The sequence below is a fragment of the Cicer arietinum genome, chromosome 8, assembly GCF_000331145.2.
Source record: "Cicer arietinum cultivar CDC Frontier isolate Library 1 chromosome 8, Cicar.CDCFrontier_v2.0, whole genome shotgun sequence".
Taxonomy (NCBI): Eukaryota; Viridiplantae; Streptophyta; class Magnoliopsida; order Fabales; family Fabaceae; genus Cicer; species Cicer arietinum.
Window position 1 is genome coordinate 3877619 of NC_021167.2, and position 21808 is coordinate 3899426.

The following is a 21808-nucleotide window of genomic DNA, read 5'->3' on the forward strand; positions in this document are numbered from 1 at the left end:
TCCTCCCAAAGTTCGTTCATTTGCTCCCCCTTTAAACTCTCAAAAGGAGCCTAAGTAGAGACTTTATGCAATAGAAATAATTTGTAAGTTGTGACTCATAATCACCCCCTTACCTTGACAGCTTTCTTTAATCTTTCTCTCTCTAAAAAACAAAATTAAAACAGAAAAAACCTAACCATACACGTCAAGTATTTGTTTAGTATACTAATAGAAGTAATAAATGCTCCCATAGGACTGAATTATTTTTCCTGAGCATGATAATCTAAAATGTGCAAACTGGATCTAGACATCTAGTGTATGTTTGGTTTCTAGTAGAAAAACTGCAATGCTGTGTTTAAACCCAAAGTATCTCAAATTTCCTTTTACGCAATGAATCAAATATACCATCAACAAGTGGTTAATGAACTTCAAGTTAATTAGGTCAAACCGATTAATAGTACCGAGTTCGAATCCTGAGTAGAACAATTCTTTAGTTAAACTTTACTTATCTCTCACAAACAAACTCCAGATTGCCATAGCTCATTTCCTCCGAGAACCGGAATATTAAGACCATAAAAATGAATACCATTTTACTTAACTTTCACAATTAAAAGAACCAAAAGAAAGATGTTCATGTCTAACCTCACTCATGATTTACCGCTCAGATTCATACATGTCAATTCCAAATTACAATAGCAACAACAGTAATAATCTATTTATTTACAAGTTCATCCATAGTTAATATTTAATTGCCACTAGTAACTAGTCAATTTTACAAAAGGAAAAACCATAAGTAACCAAACCAAATGTCATTATCAAAACTTAAAAGTTACAACAAAACATGGTTTGGTTACTTTTTAAGTCCAATTATAGGGAAGCACTAAAATTAGTTAACTAATTAATAAGGGAATCAAGTAAATTATTAATAGAATATGAAATCAATTATAATATATTAATCTCAAATGACTCATTGCAAAAATCATTCTAATCCGAAGAGAAAAAAAAAATGGAATAACAGGAGTGAACTATATGAGAGACTAAATCGAGGTACAAACAAAACTGATTACAATTAGGATTATTACATAAATATTTTCCACAACCTTACGAAATAAATTCGGAACGAAAAATCATAAAATTAAGACATAAAGTACCTTTGCAGTGGAGTCTGTTGGTAACTGATAATCATGCGATGAAAGAAATTGGCGATTCTGGTGTCGACCGGATTGAAACCACCGACATCCATTCGAACTGCGACTAAGTTTAAGATTTCTTGAAATCCTATGAAATCCACGAAAAAACGCCATCGTCTTCGATGGAGAATGAGGGTAAGAGACGGAGCAGTTCAAAAGAGAACACACAAACGATAACAGCCGTTGCTATAGGAGCGAGGCCACCGTGTAATAATCGATGCGGTGACGACGGCGATGTGAGGCCATATTTAACTAAACTAACTAAGGTGTCAATTTTATTTTTTTTTTCTACTAAACTAAACTAACTAATCCAACCTTAATTATTTAATCTTTCACATGGTATTTTGTATGGGAGTTATCTAATTATTTTACCTTAAACTAACATCTTTTCTTGCAAAAATAGGGTCATTTAAATTAAGTCTAATTCAATTTTAATCCAATTTCCGTTTGAATCTTTTGAATTTTTTAGTTTAGTTCTTAAGTTATATTTTATTTACACACTTGTTGTTTGTATCATGTTCAACAACACAGTTAAAAGCATATGATCATTAAAAATTAAAAAAATTGTCAAATATAAAATTTTTCCTAGTGCATTTCTTGTTCTTTATAAATCACATTTGAAAATAAAATAATTCTACAAATATTTAATATATTATATGTTTCATTAATATATTAATTTGTCTTTTAAAATAAAATTGCATTATCTCAAAGTTATGAATAATACTAAAATTTAAATTACCATCAGCCATAACATCCGACTATCTTATATTCGATACCATAACATTTAAATATAAATTGATTTTTAAATACTAACAAATTTAGTTATCTTAAATATAAAAATCTACAATATATATATAAGACTGACAATGAATCGGGTCAACTTAAATATAATCCGACTTAATAATTAATTCGTTGAACTTGGTTCATGAATTAAATAAGTTGAAGTTATAATTTGTTAATTAAATAAATTGAACTTAAATTATATAAAGTTCAACTTTTTTGATCTATTAGTAACTCAACTTTTTTGATCTATCAGTAACTCAACTTTTTAATCAATAAATCAACTCATTTCCGATCCGATACACATATATAAATATTGATAATTATCTCATAGAGATTATATGTTATCTAAACTAGATAAACTAAAATTAAATATGCATGAATTACATTTTTTAAATTATTTATGGTATGTGTAGGCTTAACCTTATACTCTTAATTAAAAAATCAGGTCTATAATTCTTCAAAATTCATTGAAACCGGATTATAATCTTTATCTTTATCAATTTCTTTTTCTGGTCGAAGCAAGAGAATTCTTAAATAAGACATAGCTGATTTTATTAATTGTATACAAATTACCCAAAATTACATTATAAAGTTTTTGACGAAAAATAACGAGCACAACACAATCAATTATTACAATCTAAAAGTTTTTGACGAAAAATAACCAGCACAACACAATCAATTTTGTTATTTAATTTGACGAATCATACACATTTGTCACAATAAATTTGATAGTTATAGAAATACTTATTTCTGTGAAAACAAATATGCACAAATTTCTTTTGGAATATGTTGCATTAACTTTGAGACATCTACCCTAATCACATGCACGTTCTCGCCCCTCGTAATAGTATGAAACTTACGTAAGCTCATACGTAACCAAAAGTCACTATTATTTGTACTATTAATACACGTAACCAAAAGTCACCATTATTTGTACTATTAGTACATGACAAAGTGGATTACTAATATATAGTATCATATCATATCATCCACCACTTCACATTCCTTCATAACAAAGTGTCCCACATAATCAACCGAACAATGAATTATTTCTCCCTCTCCCTCGTCTTTGTCCTTTTCCTTATAGTTATCACTTCAAAGTTCATATTCCACACAAGAAGAAGAACTTTCAAAAACCTTCCACCGGGCCCACAATGTCTTCCTATAATTGGAAACCTTCATCAACTCAAACAACCACTCCACCGCACTTTCCACACCTTATCCCAAAAACACGGCAATATATTTTCCCTTTGGTTCGGTTCTCGTCTTGTCGTTGTCGTTTCTTCGTTAACGGCAGCGCGAGAATGTTTTACCAAAAACGATGTCGTTTTAGCAAACCGACCTCATTTTTTAACTGGCAAATATATTGCCTACAACAACACTACCATAGTACAATCTTCGTACGGTGATCATTGGCGTAATCTTCGACGTATATTATCACTCGAAATTCTTTCATCTCAACGTTTAAATTCCTTTTTGGAAATACGAAGGGATGAAATTATGAGACTAATACAAAAGCTAGCACAAAACTCGTATGATGAGTTTTGTATAGTTGAACTTAAAACAATGTTTTCGGAAATGGCTTTTAATATTTTAATGAGAATGGTGTCGGGGAAGAGGTACTATGGTAATGATTGTGATGTGAGTGATGTTGAGGAAGCGAGGTTGTTTAGAGAGATATTTAAAGAGATTGTGGTTTTAGGAGGTGCAAATAACGTTGGTGATTTTTTGGGCTTTTTAAGGTGGTTTGATTTTGATGGTTTGGAGAAGAAGCTTAAGAGGATTAGTAAGAAAACGGATACATTTTTACAAGGGCTTGTTGATGAGCATCGTTCTAGAAAGAGGAATGCTAATACTATGATAGACCATCTCTTAATGCAACAACAATCACAACCTGAATATTATACCGATCAAATCATCAAAGGACTCATTATGGTACGCTTTCTTAAAGTTTGGACGAGGCTTATAAAGTAATATACCTTTCAAAATAAAATATATAAAAAATCAACTCAGATTTTTCAATAAAGTATAAGCAATTATTTTTTAAAATACAATAAAATATAAGCGAATTGATATTTACTTTTTCTTTTGACAAATTTTTTCTATATTACTTTTCATTTAACTTTTTATACTTTTAATCATATAAATTATAAATTTAGACATAAAACTTAATTTTTTTAGATTGTATACTTTAAATATTTATGATCTATTCATTTTTGCGCACGGTTCATTTTAGATGTGTGTTGATTTGAACTTATATTTTTATTACTACAATTGCACTAACTCATTTTAGATCATTAATATATATATATATTAATGATGTGATTATTAAGGTGTGGAATGTTTCATTTGAGTTTATTATATAATTAATTAATTAATTTTGTTTAATTAAATATTTAAAATTATTAATAAAATAAAAGATATATGTTAATGTAAATCAATTTTTACTAAAACATCCTTTTAGTATTTGTTTTTGACCGATCCTCTTAGTATCGTATATATCATCAAACCACAAATATATTTTGAAAATGATGATATGTATGACATGACACCATAGTAATTTTTTATTAGATGGTGGAGTATCCATTAAACTCATATTAATAACCAAATGTTTTACGGTTATGAGTAATTAAGTTTGGAATAAATATAATCAAAAGACTGAAAAGAAGATAAGAACGAAATGTCAGTGTGTGACATTTTTGTGTGAGCGTGACCACCACGTTACGTAGTAAGAAATTGCAGTGCTGCATACAAAAAATTTCCAGCACTACTTTGGGAATCCATTCCACATATGATATAGTGGTATGATGAGTATAAAGATTCCATCCAATTGCAAGAAGGTGAGGTAACAAATATAAAGAAAGAACGTGTGTAACAAAACGACAGAGATGTCAGTAGTAATGAAAAATTTCTTAATAAGGAGAATATATCCTCTTTTATATAAGATTTTAAAAAATTTAAATAAGACCAACTTAATTGCTCAAAAGAGAGACCGTCATTATATCCTCTTCTAAGTTACAAAAGAAACATGATTTTAGCTCGTATGAATTTGACTCATTGAAGTAATAAATTATACATTTTAGAGAAATACACAAAAAACAATTTATACATTTAATTTTTATATTTTGAAGTATATTTTTCACTTTAAACATTTAAATTTACTTTTATAATAATACTAGTATAATTTGATTTTCTGGCCCTCTATATACTAATATATTATTAAAACAATTAAAAAATTTATATTGAAATGCTACTAGTTAACGTGTATGTTAGAGGAGTGAAAAATGTGTGTTAGAAATTGAACTCTAAATCATGTGCATATAATTTATTTGATGTCTCTTGCATCCTAATGCTTTAATTACTAGATGAAGATAGTATTCTAAAATTAGACAAAGAGTCTAGCTATACTTTCATTGATCATTTTATGCAAAAAGTTAAGTATTTGGGCAGCATTAGTTGGAGAATCGGACCCATTATTAACACTTTACTAAATGGAATTACAAATGCATCAAAAGAAGGTAAACATTTATATATTTCTTCATTTGTTGTAATGATATTAATATTTTAATGGACTTTACAGGTTATGTTACTTGCAGGAACAGACACATCATCTATAACTTTAGAATGGGCTATGTCTAATTTATTAAATAATCCAAACATATTGAAGAAAGCAAAAAATGAATTAGACACTCACATTGGACAAAATCGCTTAGTAGATGAGCCAGACATTTCAAAACTTCCTTATATTCAAAACATTATCTATGAGACACTTCGATTACATCCTCCAGCTCCATTATTAGTGCCTCATATGTCTTCCGAGGATATTACCTTAGGAAAATATAACTTCCCAAAAAACACAATTTTATTGGTCAATGTTTGGGACATTCATAGAGATCCAAAATTGTGGAGTGATCCTACATGTTTTAAGCCCGAAAGATTTGAGAAAGAAGATGAGGTAGATAAACTACTTTCATTTGGGCTTGGAAGAAGGGCTTGTCCTGGGGCAAACTTGGCCCAACGCACTGTGACCTTGACTTTAGCCTTATTGATTCAATGTTTTGAGTGGAAACTAATTGGTGAAGAAAAAATTGATATGACTGAAGAAAGAGGAATCACTATGCCTAAAAAGACTTCATTGAAAGCCATGTGTAAAGTGATTAATCCAATGTGGATTAAGAATGTTTTTTAGTTTGTTGTTTGACATCTAGTGAAAAACATGATGTAAATCATCTTGAATGGTGATATTATGAGTTGTTGAAAATGAATGCATTTGGAGCATGTAATCCTTTTGAATAAACTTATGTGTATAAAATAAAGTGCTGCCAAATAACAACACTCACTATTTTATTTTAATGAATGATAAACCGTCTTAAGGATGAAATCTCAATGTGTATAAAATATCACTTTCTTTGTAACTCTTTAAGATTTAGACGTTTGTATTTATAAAAAAATAAAAAAAATAAAAAATAGATATTTGTTTTTGTTTCATAAAACTATTGATAGTATATTAAAAAGAGACTTCTATGGTCCCAATCTAATAAAACAATGGATGATCATGTTTTCTATGTTTTTTGTATTTAAGTAAAAGTTAATAAAAATAAAAAGTAAAAAACTTGCATATTTATTTAATTTGATTATTATTGTAAAGTTTCATAACATAATTGTTCGAAGAAATTTCTCCTCTCTGCCGTGTCCAACTTTAATTAAAGTTAGTAAAATCAAAGATAAAATAACGTTGACCTTTCTAAATATGATTTTACTTGTCATGGTATACTTTTCATAAATTATAACTCTATATATATACACATGTATTCATGGTCCGATTTGTATCCGTGATTCCAATTACTCCCACAAAAGACTTTACTTTCAAACATGGAATACAACTTTCTTACCTACATAATTTTCCTTTCTCTTTTTCTCATCACTACAAAATTATTATTCTCCAAAAGAAAATTCAAAAAACTTCCACCATGCCCACCTTCGATTCCTATAATTGGCAACCTCCATCAAGTTAAACAACCAATTCACCACACCTTTTACAATCTCTCTAAAAAATACGGTCCAATTTTCACTCTTAAATTTGGGTCTCAACCCGTAGTAGTTGTTTCTTCAGCATCTCTTGTAGAAGAATGTTTCACCAAAAACGACATCATTTTTGCAAATCGTATTCACTCGGCCAAAACCAAGTATCTTGGCTACAACAACACAAACATGGTTTCCACATCGTACGGAGATCTTTGGCGCAACTTGCGTCGTATAAGTTCAATTGAAATACTCTCCACTCACCGTCTCAACTCCTTTTCGGAAATCCGAAAAGACGAGACGATGAGGTTGATCGGAAAACTTGCTAAAAAATCTCACAAAGATTTCACAAAAGTTGAGCTTAGGTCCCTTTTTGGTGAGCTAACATTTAACACTATTATGAGAATGGTTTGTGGTAAACGATTTTATGGTGAAGAATCCGATGGAACAAATGCTGAGGAGGCAAAGAAGTTTAGAGACATGATGAATGAGATGCAAGAGTTTGGGTTGGGGTCCAACCTTGGTGATTTTGTGCCTTTATTCAAGTTGTTTGATTTTAGTGGTGGTCATAAGAAGTTAAAAAAGGTTGGCGAGAAAATGGATGCACTTTTTCAAGGACTCGTTGACGAGCATCGTAATAACAAAGACAAAAATTTGAATACCATGATTGATCATCTACTTTCATTGCAAGAATCACAACCTGATTATTATAGTGACCAAATTATCAAAGGGCTTATTATGGTGAGTCAATTATTATTATTATTATTATTATTATTATTATTATTATTATGGTGAAAAGACACTGATGTACCTTTATTTATTTTCTTCAAATGAATTTTATAATTGGACTTCGTCATGATAAAAAATAAATTTAAAATTTTAGAAAAATTACATCATTTAGTATTATTATTTTTATTTTTATTACTATAATATTTTTTAAATTAAAAATTTTGATTAGTTTAAATTTGATTTGTTAAGATTGATTTAAAGATTAAATTTGATATAAAATTTAACTTTTTTTTTTGAAAGATTTAAATTAGAATATTATATCAACTTTGATTTGATTCAAATTAAGATTGATTGGTCAATACGAATCTAATAAAATAGATTAATCTTTCATATAAAGAACCATAATTCAAATTCTGATATGGAGATGTGTATATATTTCATCCTTAACGATGCTTCAAATAATAATTATTACGTCGTGGATTGACTTCAATTATTTGACTAGGCAAATAAAGACAAATGGTCAATAAAAAAATTGAAAGAAAAAAAAATACATCAAAATTTACTACTTCACCCTTTTATAAATATAGATACATATAAAATTAAAAAGGAAATATAGAATGTGGAGATTCAATATACACGACATGTTTCTTGTTTTGTATTGCAGGCATTGATAGTGGCTGGAACAGAAACTTCATCTGTGACATTAGAGTGGGCCATGTCTAATTTATTAAACCATCCAGAAATTTTGGAAAAAGCAAAGATTGAATTGGACAATCACATTGGACAAGAGCACTTAATTGAGGAAGCAGAAGCTACCAAATTACAATATCTTCAAAACATTATCTCCGAGACTTTGCGGTTGCATCCACCGGTAACAATGTTGTTGCCACATTTATCATCACACGATTGTACTATAGGAGGCTATGATGTGCCACGTAACACCATGTTGATGGTGAATGCATGGGCTATTCATAGGGATCCAAATTTGTGGGCTGACCCAATGAGCTTTAAGCCCGAGAGGTTTGAGAATGGTCAAGGGGACATTGGTGGCTTTATTCCTTTTGGGATGGGGAGGCGGGCTTGTCCTGGGTCGGGCCTAGCCTTAAGAACATTGGGCTTAACTTTGGGCTCGTTGATTCAATGCTTTGAGTGGAAAAGGATTGGGAAGGAAGAAGTTGACATGAGTGAAGGAAGCGGAACTGTGGTGCCCAAGGCCATTCCATTAGAGGCCCAATGCAAAGCCCGACCAATAATCAACAAGATTTTCAATTAACAACCGTGTATTATTAGGCTTTTGAATAATGTTGCAGAAGTTGAGAAGTTTACTTTGGTGTCTTGAGGCTATTCTATTGAATGATACTTATTAAATTAATTTTTGTAAAAGATGTTAGTTTTTTTTTTTACTGAAAAATGTTATGTTGAAAAAAGAAATGTTTTGACGTTAGTGTTTATGCATTTTCAAGAATGAATAATTATATTTTTTTAGTCTATCTACTATGCCTAACTTTTTTTTACTACAATACCTTTATTTAATATGATAATTCAACAAATAATAAATAGGATAATTTACCAACACAAACTCCTATAATTTGGATAATGATACAAATTATAGACAACTACAATGGTAGGATGGATCAAATTGAACAATGGAGTATTTTAGCCATTTAAAAAGCAATGATATCACAAAGGAGACTTAAATGCTTGTTACATTGAAAAATTAACATGTTTTATTATTATTAAAATTAAATTATTAAATATTGAATGACATATTATCTATATATTAAAATAATGCATACGTGGATGAATTAGAAAAAATTATTAATAAAAAAATTCACAGTGATAGTAGAACTTGTGGATCACAAAAATTGTTGCATTATCAAACTCCTTTGTATTATTATATTTATTATTACAGTAGACATAACATGGTACCACCAAACACCAAGCAATAAACAAAGATCTAGGTGCTCTCGCTCCTATTCGGCTTCGTAGACACGAAAATCTGTTACAAAATAAAATAAGGAACAATCACCTATTACAAACTTCAAATTATATATATATATATATATATATATATTAAGATATTTTGTCTCTCTAAATTAATATATCACATCATATACCAGATGTTGATCAAGGTTGGGAACCCAGTCATTTGTAGCAGGATTACTTTTATATCCTCTGAATTGAATTTCACCAACATCAACATAGCTTGCAGGTAACTTAATCTCATATCCATCTTCACCACCTTCTCTCACCGCTTTTATAAACCCACTTCCCGTCTGTTTTCAGTTCAATACAAAACAAAATTAAACATAACAGAAACAGATTGTCCAAAAATTTAGTTTAATTAAAAAGTTTTAAAAAGAAACATAGAAAGAGAGTCATGAATCACAAACCGCATGATGCTGTTTATCAATGGACAACAACTCCTTGTAATAGTGAGTCTCCACAAACTCATCTTGCGGATCCACCAAATTCTCTGAGGAAAGTATAGCGAGAGAATTAATAGATTGAAGAGATTGAAGTTTTTGAAGCTCTGGTATGTTGTGTGAAGAGAGTGTTGAGTCAACGGGGTTTTGAGTTTCAGGTTCGCTTCTGTTGGGTTTAATGGGTCGTTTAGGTTTTAAAGCATCGAATTGAGCTTTGATCTGATTTGTGATCCTCACTTGTTCCTCGCTGTCCAAAACCTCGTCGCTTCGACTTGGTTTTGTCGCCCTCAACTGTCCTACCATGATGTTTCGATTTGTTGAAGGATTAGTACTTGTATTTAAAAGGGGAACAAATAGAAAAGGAATAGGAGTATTAGGAAAGAAAGTGACACAAAAAATGATACTTAGATGCCAATTTAAACAAATATTTGAGATGTTTTGAGAGTATTAAACTGAGTGGAAAAAGAAGTCACCGCAAAAATAGTAATAGCAGATTGGTGGAGTAGGAAAATGAAACAAAACCATGGGCCTTAAAACCGTGGGTTTCGTAGAGAAAGTATTGTGTGACACGAATTTTAGGCATTATTTAAGCACATTCATAAGAAAATACATAAAAAAAAAAAAAGAAATAATTCAATAACGTGTATTTTTATAGTGTGTGTTTAAATAATTTTTATTTAGAGTTGTAATTATATAAATATTTCTCGATATTTATTGGTAAAGGATAGTGTGGTTAAATAAAATAACTTTCTTTAAAAAATAAATGAATAGATAAATTTACCCTTAAAATTCTAATAATCTAATAAATTGGTTCATAAGTTTTGAAAATTGCTAATTTTGTTTATGAATTTGTAAATTGTCACTTACAAGAGTTTATCCGAAAAACATATTCTATTATAAAAATAAGTCAACAAAAGTGTTTCGCAAAACTCGTTTTTCATTATAAAAATGTCTTGTTAAAAGAAGTTTTGTATTAAAAAAATTAATTTTTAATTTCTAAAAATTAAAAATACAAATTTTAATTGACTATTTTTATTTTTGAATTATCGACAAATATTCTAAAAATAATCGTCATCGTTTTCTGTCAGAAAATAAAAAAAGTTGGACGTAAAGAATTATTTTGAAAATTTGTGTAAAAAAATTAAGCAGGGTTAGGAGGACTAGGCCTTCTGAATTTTCAAATAGGCCATGTCCAATATTTGTCACAGTGTTTTTTTAATATGTCTAAAATGAATATATTAAAAGATATTGAGAGAAATTTTTAAAATATATTTAAAAAAATTTGATAGTTATATTAATTTAGCAAAACAAATTCTTTATGTATGACTGAGTTAAGTGATTGCAATGTTTAAGTTTAATGAATCAATTAGCCATCAAACTATTACATCTGTAAAATTATCAAAGGTTAGAAACTCTTTCAAGAGTTGTTTTCTTTTACCAATTGATATGAATTTATCTACAAATAAAAATACTTTAAAAACATAAATTAGAAGACAAAATTCATGTTACATGAGTCAAAATTCAATCAAAAATATTTATGAGTCATTTATTTTTTTTAGTGCACGAAAATAAATAAAAGAACTTTATTATGCAAACAATAATTAATCAATATGTTTGATGTGAATGTACAGTTCACTTCAAGAATTTCAAAGTATCTTGAAGGGAATTCGCCGATTAATCCATTTGCACTCAATATACCCATAACAAAATCCTTTTATATATAATTTGATCCACCTCCATGCTAAAGTTTAACCTGCTCAATAATAATATTTGCATTCAAAACATGTAAACGAAAAACTATCTCATTTCTTGATTTTCAAATCGCTCACGTTACGCAAATCAAACTAAATTTATTATTTGGCGCGTTACACGACCGCATGAGAAAAAATTATCAAATTAGTTAGCGTGATTGATTGCATCCATAGAAAACACACTCGATAGTCCAAATCAATTCAAAACATCATACCACACGAATCTAAAAAGATGACACACAAAGAACAAATGACAGATTGTTTCAACTTCTCCATAACCTGCTACACTCTGTTGATCTTTAAAAGAAATAATACCTTAAGTGTGTTATTGTGATGAAAGGTTTGACGTGATACTAATTTTTTTAATAAATCAGAAAAGGAGAGACATTTTGAGATTATTAAAATATATCAAATTTTGCAAAACAGGGTTTAGATGTTGTCTTGAAATTTGTATGGGTACTCTCGATGATCTCCATTTCATTGACAAAGAATGTTTTGGGGCTAAAATTTGGTGAGGAGGATTTTTTTTAACCCTCAATTTCCTCAAATTTTCCTCCTATAATTTTGATTTAATAAAATGTGTTTTTTTTTTTTAATATCATTTTCCTATTCTCTTTACTTTCATATTTGGCAAAGAGAATTCAAACTATTAAAGTTTCATATTGTGTGAAGGTTCTAAGGATGTTGAATGTATATACTTGTGTTGAGAACTTTCATCTTTAAAGTTAGTTTTTGAAAGTGAGATTTGAGTCTATTTAACATGGTATATCTATACATATATTTGAACAATTTCATATTAGAATTAACTTTTAAGAGTTGAACAAAAAAAAACTTCTAGGAGAAAGATCCAAACCCATTTAAGATAAATATTTTATAGTTTTGAAACAAGACTTAACATTGTTTTTGTAGCCACTAATAAAGTTAATTGTACAAATTATGTATTTAAGAGTATAATTTTGTCGAGCTTTATTCAATAATAGAGTCTAAAAATACATTGTTTGATAAAAGTTATATAGCAAAAAATTGATAACTTTAACTTTTCGACAGTATGTTATTCTTGACCAATAACAACATGGAATTAGATTCTTTAAGATCACGTAGTTGCAAATTTAAACCGTTAGTTAGAAGTTCAAAAAATTAATATATCAAATTGTATCATTGAAGCCAATTTGAAATTAAAAATTGAGTTATTCAATCTCCATTCAACAATTGAGATTCTTTGATATATTCATTTGGTGTCGTTATTCCAAATCATATAAGTATTAAAAACAACTTAATTGTCGACATAATTTAGATCATCGTATTTGAGTGAAATATCTAATATCTATTTGTTCGAATTTCTTAAAGTGTTATATGCAATATTGACAATTAATACAATTATGATGCTTCAAAGGAAGTATTAATTTGCATCCTTTGTAATAAACAAAGGGATTTTGGAAGAGTTAATAGTTCCTAGATCCATACTAGGTGGAAAACCATATTGAGTGGAACAATAGAAAGTGTTTACTATTATGAGAAGACAATTTATACAGGTATAACAATAGCATGGGTGATGTGTTGTGAGATTTTACAATAACCATAGAGCAAGAGCAAAATGAAGTCACAAAATTATTTCTAAAATCACGCATGTTTGGGATCTCAATTAAAAGCCCACCACTCAATTGGGCAAGATACGAACTCTATGCATATTAGGTTGTCTTATAGAATCAGAGCTAGTTTCTTCAATCTCTACATCCATTCTTAATATAATTGTTCCTTTTCCAAGCTTAAACAAAATTTATATTACAAATAAAATGCCAAAAAATATATGCCTAAATATTTTATATAGACAAAAAATTACACTTTCTATATAAGTTACATATTTTTTTTTAATCAATATAAGTGATGTACAAAGCTGATCTACTATACGAACTCAAATGTAAACTAACTAACAATCAAGTGGTTACTTATCCACCTCTCAATATTTACTCAAATGTGTAAAAAAAAAATACTATCGTATTGAAGTTTCTGATAAATTCATTAATCCCATTTGTCACTATCAAATCGTGAGATCCGATAAAAAACCGAGAATCTTGAAGTGTTGAAAGAACATATGTCTAAGAGTGATCAACCAAACTTGTCATGAATTGAAACATTGTGTTAATGACCTGGGCCTTTTTCACTGGGCCCTGAAGACATGGTATGGACTTGGTTACCAATCAAAACCCTAAAGACGTGATTGGCCTTCTCTTTCATTAGAAACTTTAGCCCTTTGACATGTTCATGATCATGAGTGGCCTTTACTTGGGATGGATGGACTCTACAATTTACTATGTTTGGCCTTGACACAGCCAACACAATTATGAACACTAGAAGTAAAATGGAACGCCTCATTCTTCACTTGGCTTCAACCTTATTCCTCAAGTGCTGGAAGTTTTTATACCCAAATTAAAGGATGTGGGGCTGAAAAAGATTACTTTGGCATCTTGAATGAGCAAGCCAAACCAATGGTCTTTGCTTATTAAATTAATGAACGGTGAAGGGTTTGTTAGGGTCATGGCGTGTGGGACCCATTAAGGTATATTTGAATGTATGTATGAGATATTTTTGTAAGAAAGTAATAAAAAGTATTTAAATAATTGGTGTATGTACTTAATTTTTTTAAAGCCAAACACAAATATATAAACACTTTGTAGTAGAAGGTGTGTTATGAATGAAAAAAAATATAAAGTATTCAACGAATCGTGTACAAACAACAAGCGTAACACAACCAAAATAACATAACACATACACAATAAGTAATCTAAAACACTCAAACACTAACAATATTTAGATAAGTAGTGGTTGTGAACTTTGTTGATGGAAATTTTAATCAAAGCCATGCTTTTAGATTTAATCCATGCCGAAGACAAAAGTTTTACATCCTCCAAAATTGTATTTGAGTTACCTTAACTTGTTGGTTAAAAATGTTGTTATTACGATACCTCAAAATAAAATAAATACATGTCATTCAAACACAATGCAAACAATCATCATCCTCTTATAGTATCTAATCCAATCAAGCCAAAATTTCACTCCACCCATTTGTATAGAAAAGACTCAAAAAATAAATATTGAATAGACTCGTTACCATCATAATTATTTTTTATTGGTAATATGTTATTAAATAGTCTCTTCGCAAACAAAAACAAAATTCAAAGGTGAGCTAATATTTATACAATTATTTATTTTGAAGTTGATGTTTTCTTTTAGTCTTTGTTAGTTTCATATGATTGTGTTTTGAAATAAACTCTATCATTTGGCCTAAGTTCTTTAACTAATTTAAAATTGTTAAATGTTGAGTTCAATTGTGAGTAGTTAAGTCACATATGGATTATGAATGAATTAAATATTATATGTAGAAAAATTGTGACTCATATACCTAATATCTTAAAATTTTGAGTTGAAATGTGGTGTCAAAACTTCTTAGAGATCTTAAAATATTTGATCTAATACTTCCCTCAGAATCTCTAAACAAATAGTAAGAGAGTTATGATGATCCGAACTGATAATAACAAAAATACTGCTCCGTAAAAGAAGTTATTAAGAAAGAAGAAAAAAATCAATTGACTAAAACATTTGACCATCTAAAAAATGACCGGAAAGAATATTTGCTTGGGAACAAATAGGATCTACGCTCCAAGTTTTTTGTGAAAATGTTTTAGGGGAAAATGAGGACCAGATGCAAAAAGTGGAAACACATGCTAAGGCGATTTACTGATAATAAGGGGTGAGAATATAACTGAACAACATACAGAGGTTTATGATTTATTTATTTATATATATATAATAAATTTTTATCTTTATAAATACATATATTTCGTCAATAATTTTAGTCTTTATTTATAAATTATTTCATGTGTATTATTAAAAAATTTTAATTATTTTTTACATGCATATAATATTATAAAAATAGTTTCCACAAAAATATAGATTATTTTTATTAAGAAACATATTAAATATAATTTTTTTAAAAAAAGTTTAACGCTTCAAAATTTATATTTAATTTATATTTTTATTTTTTAAAAATTCTAAATATTTTTAAGCAAGGTTCTTATAATATTTTTCAAATAATAGAAAAAAATTATTCAAAATTTTCAAAGTTAAACTTCAAATAACATAAGACCAAGATCATAATTGTTGATAGACGATTATTTGAAGAGAAAATATGTAGAGATCAAAAACTTATTTAATCTTTTCTTTTAATTCAAAAGAGATTTATGATTTAGTTTAATTAGATAAAATTAAAGTTTTTTTTTAAAAAAAAAATATAATATTTAGTTAAAAGTTGAACTACAAATCATTGATTTTTTTTAATATTATATCAAGTTATTTAAATAAATATAAATAATATCATTTATTTATTGTTAATTTTATATAAATTTATATTTTATATTAGATCATATTCTCGTCTTAACAAAATATAAATAAATATAACATATATATTTAATTTAAATTTAGATCAAATATTATATAGAATTTTTTTTTACTTATATTGTCGTAGAAGGAGTAAATTTGCTAATTTTTAAAGTAATTATATGATATTACTGTAAAATATAATTTAAATGAGATATCTTATAAAGTTATTTTTTTTAAATATGATGTTATATTACTATTACTAATAAATAAAATTTAATCTTATTAGCATATTAGTCTATTTATGAAAGTTTATATTATTATCATTTGAATTGTATAGACTTTTTTAAAAATATAAATTTTTAAACAAATTATTATTAGACACTGTAAAAATTTAAAAAACATACCTTCAAAATACAACTATAACAAATGATAAACTAGACTCAAATGAAATTCTCATCATGTAGTGTAGGCATGAAATGAAATTCAGAGTATAGTTGTCTGATGTTCTTAATCTCAATTTGGAAGATAAAATTGCATATAATACTAATTTCCATCTCATAATATTATTCATTTAATATAAAAAATTGTCTCCTTTTATATATCATTAAATCAACAAATGGAGCTACGACAATAATTTTGTAAGATCATATAACTACTAATATTTAATTTTTATAATTTTTTATATGAATGATCATTTGGACAATATAAAAATGTTCAATGATTGTATTAATAAAATTTAATATGTACAATGAAGTGAATTAAGGGTGACAAAAGTTAGAAAATTATACCCTTACTTTTATATTTTATGTAGATTATTTATTTTATCTTTTTTATTTTATTTTTAAAAATAATATATTTTTTGTATTCATTAAATTTAATGTGAGTTTCGAAATTTTCAGAACGTAAATGTGTTTTAAAAATTTTAAATTTTATGTAATAAATTTTTTTCTTCAAGTTTTCTGAAATATGAGTTTTTCAAAACATAAATATGTTTTAGAAAATTCGAACTTTGTGTGTCAGAAAATATTTTTCAAAGTTTTTCGAAATACTTATGAAAAATTTAAAAAATATTTTCTAGTACACAATTGTATTTCGAAATTCAAAATTTGTGTTTTCGAAAATATAAATGTGTTGAAAAAAAAATTCAAGATTCTTGAGAATACAATATTTTTTTAAACAAAACTCAAACTTTATGTTTAAATTTTTTTTTTAAATTTTCAAAACATAAATATATACCAAAAAATATAAATTTTGATTTTTTTAAAAAATGTCAAATTAAATATTTTTTAAAATATGAAGTATGAGTATAAGTATAATAATACAAAATAAAAAACTGTTTTTGTACTCGAAATATCAAAAAAAATCTTTTGGGTTGCAAACCTGTTGATTTCATTTTCACTTTTCACAATTGACGGATGACAAAATGGTGCATAAAGCACGAGACAGCTAGAATCCTCAATTGGTGGTCTCTAGTCGTTTTCTATGAATGAAAGGGGGGTTTGACGAATGTCTTTTAATAACTAATAAAACCTCAAGGGAATGTGTATTTATGCTATCAATTTATATTATCTAAAGTGAATAAAGCTTGATGTTAAAAAATCAAATGTTATTTATGATTATTTTATAGAAAATATGATAAATTCTATTATAATTAATTCACATAATTATAATATTTTATGTTCGAATCTGAAATAAGACGTTTTGTCTAACAATATCAGAGTAATTTGAGATAAAACAATCAATTTAATAATATAAATACTATTCAATTGAATTAAGACTTTTAGACAAAAATTAAATATTATTAAATTAATAAATTTATGATTAATTATAATATATATGTAATATCTACTTTTAATTTATTATTCAATAGTTAATATATCTAATTTCATCCTTTAAGGTGAGATTTTAGAGAAACTTGATGTTTATCTTATACTTATCAACTATCTTCCACTTGCAACCACAACATTAACAAAATGCGTTAATAATTATTCATCTCCTAAAAAAAGTCACAAGAAGAAGAGAGGATATAAACAAAATGCACCATGCTCGTGTCTTGCGATTTTATGAAATAAGATTAAGATGTATCACGGGGCAAAAACATTTCTTTTTGCAAAAGGACTCTTTATTTATTTAGAATTTATTACGTATTAGAAAGTTTTACATTTATATTAATTACATCCACTATTATATCACTTTATTATATTAATTTCCAAAATATGAAAAGATTTCCGTGTGCTAACATTTTCTTTATAAGGTAAAAATAGATTAAATTAAAGAAAAAATAACAAAAATTTGAGGACATAAATCAAATCCAAGACAAAAAAAATGTAATGAGAAAAAAAAACAAAAAAAAAGTAAAACAAAAAAAATATTATGAGTTATAACCCTAAAATGAAAATTATATACAATTATATGCACTAGTAAAAAAATTAGATTCACAATGCATACCAAATAAATTTATTTATTTAGTTATTGTTGCTTCTTACTATTTTTTTATGTTTTAAAATTATAAAAATAAAATATGCTATATTTTAACAAGCTAACTATAACTTGAAAGATAACAAAATAAAAAGTTAAATTATTCTAAAATAGTAATAATTTAATATAAAAATTATATTTAGTGCATATATAGATGAATAATTCAAGTAGGTTCTAAGAGAAATAAATTAAAAGAGGAAACATTTAAATTATGAAAAATGCATGCATAAGTATTTTAAAGTAATTTAAAATAAATTGAATAAAAATATTAACTAAAAAATTGTGTATGCCATTTAATTCAAGTAATAGAAAAATACGATATTTAATTAGTCTTATTAGAGTGCTAAAAATCACTTCAAAATTAAAGTTATATATAAGAACTTTAAAAAGAATTAAATATGTTTGGTAGTTGTGGTTATTTTTTAGCTTAAAATTTAATTTTAAACTAAAAGTTGTTGGATAAAATATTTTTGTAAAAAATCGAATTTTGTACAAATGACCATAATTAAATCAAATATTTTTTTTTAAAAAAAAATTGAATGGATTAAATATTTTAAAAGAAATAACATTTATGGTATAAATAAAAATAAAAATAAAAATAACCATATTTAATAATACATTAAGAGAATATAAATTATTTAAAAATAATTTGGTGATATCATAAATTATAGGGGGAAGAGTTTGACTTAAATAATAAAAGAAATAATAAAATATCTTTTTCTTTTCTTCTATACTTCCTTTTCTTTTATTATTTTTTTCTTACTATTTCTTTCATAAACCAAACAAACATTAGGGTATTCATTAAAGAGATAAATTAGTGTGAAAAATGATGTATATTATATATATTAATTAATTAATATTTATTTATTTTCAAAACAAATTAGTACTATTTAAGTTAATGTTTTTAACACACTTTTTTTAATCAATTTCTGGAGAATAAAAAATACAATTAATTAAGAGACTCCTTAACAAGTCTCAATTTTCAATAACTATCATCAAGATTTTTTATTGTAAGATTTTGACCGCCGTATTTAGGAAAAATAAATTGTTGATTAATCATTTAAAATTAAATAAATAAATGGTTGAGTGTCATTATCTTTATTATTGTAACAACTATCATATATAAGAGAACACACAATATATATCCTTTTAAAGAGATTCCTCATAATCTGCTTGTTTGAGCAAAAAAAAAAAAAAAAAACTTGTGTTATTTGAATATATAACTAGAATTATTTTACTATTAAAAATCTATCATTTTATTTTTTTATAAATATAAAATGAAAAATAGACATTGGGTAACTATTGACTTTCTTTCTAACATTTCACTGTCTTATTTAATAAAATACATATAGACTTCACTATTTTATAAGAGATTAATTTTAAAAGTGATTGCAAGACTAATTTTAAAGGATCAAGCTCGAGCAAAATTATGAGCATGAACAAGATCTTTGACAAATTGATCGATACTCTTGTCGGAAGAACCACCTTCCACTAATGCTTTTCTTGCAATCTCTTTCATTTCAATTGCCTTATTCTTAATCTCCTTAGCATTAGGCCCATCCATTATTTCCTTAATACACCTCTCAATCTCTTCAACACTAGGAACCTCATTTACTTCAAAATTAAGTGTCACCCCATTTCCAAACTCTTTGACAATAATCTTAGCAATAGTTGGTTGATCCAACCAAAATGGATAACCAATAAGTGGCACCCCAGAAGACACACTCTCCACCGTTGAATTCCAACCACAATGTGTCATAAAACAAGCCAAAGCAGGGTGACTCAAAACTTTCTCTTGTTGACACCATGTTACAACCAAACCCCTCCCATTTGTTTCTTCCAAAAACCCAATTGGTAATTTTGTAGCATCTTTTTCATAACCTTTCAATTTTGGCTTAATAACCCATAAAAATGATTTTTTGCTATTTTTCAAAGCCATAGCAATATTATCCACCTCTTTTTGTTTCAACTCAATTATACTACCAAATGCAATATAAATAACCGAGGAATTTGGCTTATTGTCTAACCAATCAATACATGAATCTTCAGCATTCCACATATTCATACTAACATTATTTTTTTCATTTTCACCTAAAATAAATTCGGAAACCAATGGCCCAATTGTGTACACGGGAGATAAATTAGACATTGATTTCACACACTCTTCTTCCCATTCATATATTGTATTAGCCAAAACCCATTTAACATTATTGTCACAAGCTTGACACATATCAACCATAATTTGTCTATTATGTTGAGGAAATGAAGGAAGCATATAAGTAGGAAAATCTCTTACCTTTAATAAAGGAAGTCCGGGTAATTCAACTTTCTCATTTGGGTCATCCAAATTGGGAAATGAATTAATATTGCTAAAGTAACGATATGAAATTGAAAAAGTGGCACAAGGTTGCATCCAAAGAAATGCAACGGGAATTTCAAGTTGAATAGCTAAGTTTTGTATATTAGTCAACAAAACGGGGTCAACAATAATGCAATAATAGTCACGAGTTTTCGCAAGGTTTGTTATAAGACTTGACATGTTTTTGGAACCGGTTGTTCGCATAGAATTAATAAATATTTCAGTGTTTTTTTCACGATCGAAATCAAGGCTAAGACCATCAGAGAAAAATTCAAATTGGATTTGTTTGTTTTGGGAATTTTGTGAGTTTGTGTTAGTCGAGGTAACATTGTTGTATTTGAGCATACGGTCACGAACCAATTGAGTTGTGACTATAGTGACATGAACACCCTTTGAAATAAGACGCTTAGCAAATCTTAGAGTGGGATTAATGTGACCTTGTGATGCATTTGACACAATCATCACACTCACTTCTTCAATTGTGGCCATTTTTGTGTGCTTAGAGTGAGTGGTGTACGATGAATCAATGTGGGAAATTCTATTATTTATACTATGTAGACTCTATGTTTCTTTTATTTATTAATAAAACTATTATATATGAGTCAAACAAATTAGTCAAAAATGCTATGTGGACACTACTATTAAAATATGAAATGTTATCTTATTGACTATATTAATTGTTGGCAATAGCTTCAGAACAAAATATAAATTAAT

General features: G+C 27.3%; 5 protein-coding genes across 5 annotated transcripts in view; 2 read left to right on the top strand and 3 right to left on the bottom strand.

Annotated features, from left to right (window-relative positions):
- The window catches only part of LOC101505624 (solanesyl diphosphate synthase 3, chloroplastic/mitochondrial-like), an 8894-nt gene extending 7407 nt beyond the window's left edge, over positions 1-1487 (bottom strand). Inside the window, exon 1 of the mRNA XM_004511823.4 lies at positions 1131-1487. Within this exon, the coding sequence (XP_004511880.1) occupies positions 1131-1283 (153 nt within the window). The 5' untranslated portion in view covers positions 1284-1487. The remainder of the gene's footprint in view (positions 1-1130) is intronic.
- Positions 1488-2918: 1431 nt separating this feature from the next.
- Positions 2919-6333, top strand: LOC101505947 (cytochrome P450 81E8-like). The gene is made up of 2 exons (XM_004511824.3): positions 2919-3887; positions 5533-6333. Exons 1-2 carry the CDS (start codon positions 2994-2996, stop codon positions 6139-6141), a joined length of 1503 nt encoding a protein of 500 aa, XP_004511881.1. The 5' UTR covers positions 2919-2993; the 3' UTR covers positions 6142-6333.
- A 459-nt stretch (positions 6334-6792) lies between these two features.
- CYP81E2 (isoflavone 2'-hydroxylase-like) lies at positions 6793-9130 on the top strand (the record flags this gene model as incomplete). The annotated part of the gene is given in 2 exon segments (NM_001282318.1): positions 6793-7715; positions 8368-9130. Coding segments are annotated over 2 exon segments (1500 nt in total). The 3' UTR covers positions 8977-9130.
- A 438-nt stretch (positions 9131-9568) lies between these two features.
- Positions 9569-10620, bottom strand: LOC101506585 (uncharacterized). Its single transcript, XM_004511826.4, has 3 exons — positions 10097-10620; positions 9821-9979; positions 9569-9702 (listed from the first exon to the last, which is right to left on the bottom strand). Exons 1-3 carry the CDS (start codon positions 10430-10432, stop codon positions 9661-9663), a joined length of 537 nt encoding a protein of 178 aa, XP_004511883.1. The 5' UTR covers positions 10433-10620; the 3' UTR covers positions 9569-9660.
- A 9417-nt stretch (positions 10621-20037) lies between these two features.
- On the bottom strand, positions 20038-21597 carry LOC101506920 (UDP-glycosyltransferase 84B2-like). The gene has a single exon (XM_004511827.3). It carries the CDS (start codon positions 21581-21583, stop codon positions 20147-20149), a length of 1437 nt encoding a protein of 478 aa, XP_004511884.1. The 5' UTR covers positions 21584-21597; the 3' UTR covers positions 20038-20146.
- Between the last annotated feature and the right edge of the window lie 211 nt (positions 21598-21808).

What these genes read in the sequence shown, in the direction of transcription:
- LOC101506920 (XM_004511827.3), bottom strand. Translation starts at nt 21,583, where the DNA reads ATGGCCACAATTGAAGAAGTGAGTGTGATGATTGTGTCAAATGCATCA.
- LOC101506585 (XM_004511826.4), bottom strand. Translation starts at nt 10,432, where the DNA reads ATGGTAGGACAGTTGAGGGCGACAAAACCAAGTCGAAGCGACGAGGTT. An exon ending in TTGATAAACAGCATCATGCG is followed by an intron (nt 9,980 to 10,096) that starts GTTTGTGATTCA and finishes AACTGAAAACAG; the next exon opens with ACGGGAAGTGGGTTTATAAA. An exon ending in CCAACCTTGATCAACATCTG is followed by an intron (nt 9,703 to 9,820) that starts GTATATGATGTG and finishes ATTTTGTAACAG; the next exon opens with ATTTTCGTGTCTACGAAGCC.
- LOC101505947 (XM_004511824.3), top strand. Translation starts at nt 2,994, where the DNA reads ATGAATTATTTCTCCCTCTCCCTCGTCTTTGTCCTTTTCCTTATAGTT. An exon ending in TCATCAAAGGACTCATTATG is followed by an intron (nt 3,888 to 5,532) that starts GTACGCTTTCTT and finishes TGGACTTTACAG; the next exon opens with GTTATGTTACTTGCAGGAAC.